Source organism: Miscanthus floridulus, chromosome 19, assembly GCF_019320115.1.
Source record: "Miscanthus floridulus cultivar M001 chromosome 19, ASM1932011v1, whole genome shotgun sequence".
Taxonomy (NCBI): Eukaryota; Viridiplantae; Streptophyta; class Magnoliopsida; order Poales; family Poaceae; genus Miscanthus; species Miscanthus floridulus.
Genome location: NC_089598.1, coordinates 58,336,309 through 58,345,156, shown reverse-complemented (window position 1 = coordinate 58,345,156; position 8,848 = coordinate 58,336,309). Strand labels below are relative to the sequence as shown.

At 46.6% G+C, this 8,848-nt stretch overlaps 1 protein-coding gene across 2 annotated transcripts; it reads right to left on the bottom strand.

The window, feature by feature from the left end:
- Positions 1 to 1,447: 1,447 nt before the first annotated feature.
- Positions 1,448 to 8,318, bottom strand: LOC136527116 (tRNA(adenine(34)) deaminase, chloroplastic-like). Of its 2 annotated transcripts, XR_010776677.1 has the most exons (5): positions 3,788 to 8,318; positions 3,604 to 3,691; positions 3,000 to 3,127; positions 1,749 to 2,254; positions 1,448 to 1,654 (listed from the first exon to the last, which is right to left on the bottom strand). XR_010776677.1 is itself a non-coding variant. In XM_066519734.1 (4 exons), the coding sequence occupies exons 1-4, from the start codon at positions 8,140 to 8,142 to the stop codon at positions 1,990 to 1,992; spliced, it is 4,836 nt and encodes a 1,611-aa protein (XP_066375831.1). In that variant the 5' UTR covers positions 8,143 to 8,318; the 3' UTR covers positions 1,740 to 1,989. The 2 variants fall into 2 exon arrangements, 1 of the variants encoding a protein (XP_066375831.1); XM_066519734.1 differs by lacking the exon at positions 1,448 to 1,654 and having other exon boundaries at positions 1,740 to 2,254.
- Positions 8,319 to 8,848: the final 530 nt, after the last annotated feature.

Below are 8,848 nucleotides of genomic sequence, written 5' to 3'. Positions count from 1 at the left end.
GAACTAGTCCATCCTTAACCTTGTCGTCCATCCTTTGAAAACCAAAACGATTTCCATCGTAGGGGCATGACCACCATGATAGCCCAATCGATCTCCATTACCATGACCTAACTTAATTGTCTCTGCAAAACACACGTTAGTCATAGTAATCACGTATTGTCATTAATCACCGAAACCCACTTAGGGGCCTAGATGCTTTCAGCCACTAATCAACTAAGCACACTAGAAGCTCCTACACATACTAGTGAGCACAGGCACAATGTAAGCTACACTAATACTACTCACTAATTACACTACACAAGCACAAATAGAGAGCTATAACTACACAAGCTAAACTATGCTATTTAGCTACACAAGCTAACTAGCACAAGAGAGCAACTAAATAACTACACAAGTTAGCAACCACAAAAGCACAAGTAATGAACAAGTAAATATAAGCTAGTGATAGGAATATTCAAACCAACAGGACAAAGTTGACACACGATTTTTATCCCAAGGTTTGGTGGTTTGTCAACCACTTAATCTCCGTTGAGGCAAGCCCAAGGCTATCGTTGATCCTCTTGCTAGTGGTGGGCCCACAAGCTAAACCTCTCCACCAAAGGGAGTGCTCACAACTAGAACTCTAATGCTTGGTCCACCCGGACCACCTGGCGCTTTTCACACATCGTTTATACTAGAGTTGCTCTTCATGATCTCCAGCAGGGCGAGCACAACACCCTTGACAATGCGGTCTCTCTGGAGCACCACACAACCTCCGTGCATGCTACAATGGAAGACAAGCCTCTAAGCCGTCTAGGAGGTGGCAACCTCCAAGAGTAATAAGCAATCCGGCTTGCAACACAAACACCTAGTGCCACTTGATGCAATCACTCAATATGCAACGCACTAGGAATCACTCACTCACTTTGACATATGAACTCTACCAATCACGAGTTAGTGGGCTACAACGCTCCACAAAGGATAGACACAAAGTTCCCAAGGTGCCAACCCCCCTCCCCCCCCCCCCCCCCCAAAGGTCGACCACCTCATCTATTTATAGAGGGAGTCCTCCAACTAGCCATTTGGGGGCTAAACTCATGCCTCTGCATGCCTGGCGGTTGGACCGCTAGGCCGAACAGTCCAATCACTAGACCGCCAATGGTCACCTAAAACACCTCCAATGGCTATTGAATGTGGAAGGCCCCACACGTCAGTCTCTGATCGGGTGTCCAACCGCCGCCTGCACCAGTCCGACCGTGAAGCAAAACAGCCGCCACAAGAGAGGATCAGCCTACCACCGGATTGGTCTAGTGGGACAAGCCGGAGCATACACTATGCCTCCTTTTGAAATTGCCATGCTCATCGTAGGAGTAACCATCTAAACGGTGATTCAGGGGGCCTAGGTCAGAGCCCAAAAAATAGAGTCCCTAGGAAGGATTTGTGTGTCCACCTAAATTTCAGAGCTCAAGTAGAGATCCTATTGGAGTACAGTTTTTGGTGCCCTGGAGTTGCTCTAAGGTGGACAGGGTACGGAGCACCGCTGGGATTTAGTGAAGTAAGAGTACTCCACACTTATGTCCATGCTGGTACTCCTATTTATCTGGTTTTGATCCGTAGTGATCGGCAGATTGTTGCCCACGAATCCCCGATCCAGCCTCAGCCTGTTGTATATGTACTGCACATTACGATGAATGGAACGGAGCATTCAGTCCTTTTTTACTCTTGGCATGTAAGGTAAACAACCGTAACAGAAAACGTACTTCGCGCACCATTTCTTTTCCTTCTTCGGTCGTTGAGCACGAAGACCTGGTGTGCTCATAGTGGTATACCATCTGCAGCCCTTATTAGCACAAGAAGATACAACAGCTGACGCTTGTTTCGCTTATCTCTCACAATACAAACTGGTACCTGCCACCTCTCTGTAGAAAAAACACTAATTGCACAGAAAGAAATGCATTTTTCACACTTTCATAATACGAAAGTTAGGAAGCCAAAAAAAGAGAGCCAAAGCTATAAACAGAATATCGTGCCGAACATGTGGTGCATCTTGCTGAAAAACTTGACAGGATGGTGGTGCCCATGGCGGTGCGCCTGGGGTGGTGACTGTGGCTTCTTCCTCCTCAGCTGGAAGAACTGCTGCATTATCTCTGAGCACTCGGCCGACAGCACACCACGCCTGATGGTTATCTTCGGGTGGAAAGGGTGGACAGGCCCTGCGGCCTTGCTCTGGTTTGTTGAATCCAGAGTGCTTGTTTGTCCATCCCCAGGGAACAACCTGTAAAACAAGTGTGTGAGCAGCTCTTCTCGAGCTTTCTAACATCATGATGTGTCAATGATGTTGGGTCAACAAAAGCAAATGGAATAGGGAAACCCTCTCCATTTTAATTGGGACTATCCTTGTATACAAACTGAGTGTACAAATACAGTTTCCATCTAAACATTGAGGACCAGAATATGCATCGATTTGATTTGCACACAAGGCATATAGTAACAATGAACAGCCCACGGTGCGGATCATTGACAAACCAGCAGCTGTTTATAAACACTACAGTATGCCATGGGCATTTGTTTTAGTCAACTAATGCATATAATAATTGATTGACACTAAACTGATTGCAGAAGCGAAAAAGAATAGTTTAACCCTCAATTGCTTTTGTTTCTAGATGGGGTTATCAAGGGTTGGCCAAAATGAAGGAACTGAACAGCATCAGGGACACTTCAGCGCTTCAACATTTTTAACTGATTTCCATATTCAATCTAACAAAAAAATTAACTGATCTTATAGTGAGCTGTAAGAGCATAAAAGCTACCCTTGGTGTAGCATATGCTATTTTTTATATAAAAAAAAAATCAAAAGACTAACTTCAACTTCTCTTAACTAGGCCGTCACTTCACTGGCATCTGCCACTAGGTTGCAGTGAGCGTTCACTGCATGCAGTAGCAGCAATGCCCATAACCAGGGCCCTAGATCTGATTATGTACAGATTACTATGAAATTCCAACTATGGTATATCACATACCTAACCCAGCTGCCATCGGCTCCCAGAAGCTTGTTTGGGGCACCCCATACCACAGTATCGATTCTAGCTTGAAGAATAGCGCCAGCACACATGGCACAAGGTTCCAAAGTCACATAAAGCGTTGTATCCTGCAATACTTTAGATTAGGAGATTTCTAAAATAGCAAATTAATACATACATAAACCATAAACACAAAAGATTTCATAAAAATGTCGTGCATTCGTGGTCAGAAAGTTCTACACTTAAAAGTGGATTTTTATTTCAAAAAGCCATACAAAGAAAGATAGTTCGTGGTGTCCTTATGAAGATGAAAAGCAATATCCTTCTGAATTATAAATTTTAAAGTAATGTGAACTGAAACAAACATTGAGCAAAGCCTAGGGCCATGACAAGACCATATCTATGAACTAATATCTATAGCGTGTAAGTACATGTATTATCAATTTGATAGCTATCCATCTCAAGTGCCATAACCAGTTTGAGATGATCTCACAAAGACAAATAAAGATATTATACAAAAGAGAAATGATAAAGTATGAAGGGATATATTTTGTAATGCTTCTACAGTTGCGGAAAACAGCAAGCTATGGGTGTGAAATAATACCGCTAAGCGCCATGTCTTGAGTTTGTTAGAAGCCTCTCTTATACAAACAATTTCAGCATGCGCAGTTGAATCCCTGAGATCTTCAACTCTGAATACAAGCAGGGCACAGAACAATTAGCAAAATAAATATTTTAATTTTTAAGTTTATGCTTAGCTATATAATATGATATATGATATAACTTACAGATTACAACCACGAGCAATAATTTCGCCATTCTGTACTAGCACTGCTCCAACGGGTACCTCCCAAATATCTGCAGCTCTCTGGGCTTCAAGTAAAGCTTCCCTCATGAATAACTCATCAGCCTTTCTCTGCTCAGCATCACGCTGGTATGCTTCCTCCCATTCATCAAATGTATCCTTCAATACCTGTTTATTTCTTTGAAACATTCTCCTTTTCAATTCTGTATCTTTCCCTCCTGTTTTAATAATTTGCGGGGCCTCTTGCACGACATTCTTCTCTTCAAACCTTTTAGAAACTCCCACAGGTAACACTGGTGGTCCAAGGATACCAGTTGAGGTATTCTCATGTGGCATTACTGCTTGCGTTTGAGGATCATGATAAGGAGTTATAGCACCTGAAGGATCATATATCCAATCAGCTCCATCACCACTGTGACCAGCTTCCATTTCACTGATGGTCACAGAAGAGCTGCCAGCCAACATTCCTTTCCCAGTAAAAAACTCACCAGAACCCTCTGTTGTGATCCTGGAAGTAGCAGTTTTGTGTTCGGGTAAATGTCCTATCGTGATATCTAGCAAAGTTGGAGTGCTATCATCTATGCTATTTCCTTTGGGTAATTCACCAACATCTGATTGTTTTATTCTCTCCCCTGATATATGTAGATCATCCATAGAACTTGTAGGCAACAAGTCTCCCTCAGATCTACCTACTTGAGGTTCAATAACAGTTTCTGATATTTGCAAACCATGCGTACCAGTGTGCAAATATTCCTCATTAGATATTGAAGTCACTCCAGATTCTTGTTCACCACCATGCAACTTTATCAACTGCTGATGTTTTGCGTTGGTACTGCCATTTTTCTTCTTTGTGCCATCATTATCACGTTCCTGACTAGAAAGCCAACCCTCTGTGCTCTGAGAATTATTAGATGAACTTTTGTTAACTGATTTGTGACTAGAATCATGGGAGTCACCACGTTGAATAAATCCAAGACGGATTATATCAGCAACATAAGCCCAGAGTGACTTGTGGACTTTCGTAGCAAGAGCAGATTCATTTTTGGGTGTCTGAGAGGCAGAATTGGTAGCTCCATCAGCTGAGGAACCTTCCTCCTTGTTGGCCGTCTTGAAGGTCTCTTGAGAAGTAGTACTCTGGACATCCCACATTTCATCTGCTGGTCCTTTTGTTCTAGACCTTGGTGATGAGCTTGCTATACCTTCCACTATGGATTTCTCATTTTTCTTTGTTGAAGTAACGTCTGCATCTGAGACTCCCTTTTGGAGCTCATCAACAAACCGTCCAACAAGAAAGGTAGATGATTTCTCTAATCGAGCAGCTGATTCTAGCATGCTTTCCTTGACAGACTGTCTGGCACTTGAACCACTTGGTAAACTACTTCCTGCAGTAGTCTCACTCCTTACTCCTTGTTCATAGCTTCCCATTGTCGCTGCTTGTTGTCCCATATCCACATTAGTCATAGATGATGCCTTTTCGGTGCTTTCTATGAGCAAACCAGCAATGTTTTTATCCTCAGAGATCCTGCTGGTGTCTGCCTGCTGCCAGATCAAATCCATGTTATGATGTGTATCCTGAGAGGATTCAGGAAAAATACTTCTTGCTTCATCATCTTGTTCTGTATTAGAAACTTGTGTAATTTGCTGACCATTCTTGCCTTGTCTCTCCCTTGACCAATGTACAGTTGATGCCTTATGAACTTCATTGCCATTTCTAGTCACAGGACCTTGTGAACTGCTAACTGTAGCATCACTAGCATGGATCTTAGCAAAATCAATTTGTTCTTTCATACTGCCAATTGCTACAGCTGAAGGTGATTGAAATGGGTCATCAGTTCTGGTTTGGAGATGACTGCCTGAAGTGCTAGCTACAACAGCATTACTAGCATTGGCAATATTAAGTTCAGCTTGTTCTTGACTTTCCCTTTTGTTGTCAGCAATATTAGTCGATGGCTTTGAGTGAAATGGATCATACAATCCAGTCTCAAGATGACTTTGTGAACCCCTAACCATGGCACTATCATTAGCAGAGATCTTATTTTGGTACCCTTCTTTTTCCTGGCTTCTTGTTCTATTAATGAAATCCATACTGGAAGATGAGTTCATGTCTGATCTAGTTTCCAAGTGACTTTGTGAACTCCTAGATGTAGAAGTATCACTAGCATGGACCTTCGAAATATCAACATGTGTAATATTCTGCACGTCTATATCTGCTTCATGTATCACTTGTTGGTTTACAATCCTCTTCTTATCTCTTGTAATATGAGTTATATTCTGTAAGGAAGTAGAACTATCATCAATATCTGTCTGGTTTATTTCACTATAATTTCTCAGCGAGTGAGAGGCCCTGCTGACATTGCGACTGCTATCAGTTGTTACATTGAGGTTCTCTGAGTTTTTCCTTGAATCAGTGACTGAGACCAAGTTCTGATTCACCTCATTATGCTGATCAACTTGTCTTCTACTATCACTTGCCATCTTCGCAGAATTTTGAACAGAAGATGACGTATTCTTAGCGTAGTTTTCTCTATCTTCCTGATGATAGCGCTGTGCTCTTGAATCTTGTTCAGTGCTATTATCTTGGACTTCTGATATCTCCATTATCTTCTGTGAGCTGTTCCTTGAACCATCCTTATGTACTGCAGCTTGCTGATCATGTTTGCTACCGTGCTTTAAAATGGATGTGTTCTTTGAAGTGGATGTAAACCTAGTATCATCCTCAGTTATAAACTTGTCATCTTGTCTTCCTATCCTAGAATCTCTTACTCTCACAAACTGCGCATCATCATAACCATATCTATCTCTCTCATCATTTGACCAAACAGCTGAACGTTGTCGGTCCCTCTCTTCAGATATCTGCTCAGTTCGTTGACCTACATTGTCATGCCACCTCACACTTGAGGTTGAATTCTCCTTCTGCCCTGTATGTCTAGCATTGAATGTGCTCCTAAAATTTGAAGCCCTCTTTGAATCATCCTCATGCAATGAAGATGCTCCTGCAGACTTTTGAGATCTCACCCCAGAGTAGTACCTTCGGTCAGCAAGATCTTGCCCATCGTACTCAATCTCTTTGCCATTCCAATGACGTGATCTCAAGAGTGAAACATCCTCTCCATCTGTATCTTCACTTCTTCTCAGGTGCCGTGAAACATATCTGTGGTCATTGCCATGGCGCCTGCCTTCTCTCCTCATCTCAACCTTACCATCAATCTCAAAATCCCTACTCTCTCTTCTCCGATCAAATCCTCCTACATCCTCTGCATACCGACCAGCCCTCCTGACATCGGCCACATCATCAGAGTTAAAATCCCTCCTTTCTCTTCTGCGGTTATATTCCCTGCCATCATCACAGTACCTTCTAGTTTCAACATTCCTTGTGTTAACTGCATCATTGGATACAAAATTCATCGTATTCCTCCCTTCCCATCTCTGCCTTCCCCGCGTAAAGTCAAGATCATCCTCATCATCATAGTACTCACTTTGCTGCCGCTGCCTCCGGTTAGAATCTCTGAAACCGTGACGGCCCTCATCAAGATCGCTCCTCTCTCTACGCCGACCACTGTGCACCTCCTCACCACTGTAATAGCTTTCTAGGCCCTTCCTCCGACAGCAAACCCTACAATGACCATCCCCATCATCAACATCATCATCTTCCCATCTCCTACTGAAACGCATCCCATCTACCTCCAATTGACCATAACGGCAATCCTCATCTTCCTCCTCCCAATCATCAAGGCATTCCGTCGAAGACCTTCCGTGCAGCCACTGGCCGCCCTCATACTCCCACACCTCCTGCCGCATCGCCCTCCCCACCAACCTCGGCACATCCCGCCGTACGCAACCAGCTCTAAGCAAGGTCCCACCACCGGAGCTGCCGCAACGGCACTCGGGCGCTTTCAATCGCCGGCGGACCGCCCTAAGATCCGGCCTCCCAGCGCCACTCCCACAGCAACGGCACCCGCGCGCCTCCACCTGACAACAGACCTGTCCAGCCATCTGCCTTCCACCACCGCCGTCGCGGCAACATCGTATGGGAGCTCGCCGGCGGCAGCATCGGGGTGCATACCGATGCGGCGGCGGTGGCGGGGGCCGGAGCCGCGCGGAAAGGAGCAGGAGGTGGGCCGAGTGGCGGAGCAGGCAGCCGTCGAGCAAGAAGCGTGGGGCGAGATACGGGCTCTGCGGGATGAGCTCGTTGTGGTAGCGGTGGCGGTGCTCGTCGGCGTCGTCGCGATGGCAGAGGGGGGAAGGTGGGTAGTAGAAGTAGGAGTAGGAGGAATGGGCGTGCAAGGATGGCTTCGCGGCCCTCAGCGAGAAGGCGGCGGCGGAGTAGGAACTGTACATGGCAGCGGAAAGAGGATTGGCAGCGGACACCGGCTGCTGCCTTGTGTCTCCGGTTCCGGCGACCGCCGGAGTATAGTGGGGGGTTTGGGTAGGAGTGGGATGCAGCTGGATGTGTGTGTGCGCCCGAGTGCCCGTGTTGGAAAGCTGTGGGGATATAATGGCACTATGGCAGGGATGGATGTCGATTTGCCTTGGCTCGGATCGCTGAAGCTCGACAAGGAGCTCTCCGCCTCGGGCGCGAGGCCACCGCGCACCAGGTATAGATGGCCATTCGGGCCGCCTGGCCCGGCCCGACACGGGCCCAGTGCCAGGCACGGCACAGTAGAGCATGACGGGCCGCCGGGCCGTGCCACCCTAGTCCACCGTGTCTGGCCGACGGCCCAGGCACGGCCCGTCGGGTCACTTTCCGTGCCTGGCCAGCCCAGAAAGCACGGCCTTTTTATCAGGCCAGGCTGGCCCGAGGCCCGCATCAGCAGGGGAAGGGAGAGAGGTCAAGGCGCATCAGCAGGGGAAGGATGAGGTCGAGGTGCTGTCCTGCGGCCTGTGGTGGCGCTCGAGGCGACGACGTGGAGGAGGACGCGGAGGAGGCCGTTGGTGCGGGGGCGAGGCGGTGCTGCCGTCGGTGGTGCGGGCGTGGAGGAGGTGGCTGTTGGCGCGGGGGGGGGCGAGGGTGAGGACGTGGGCGCGTCGTCCTCCATGGGCTCCG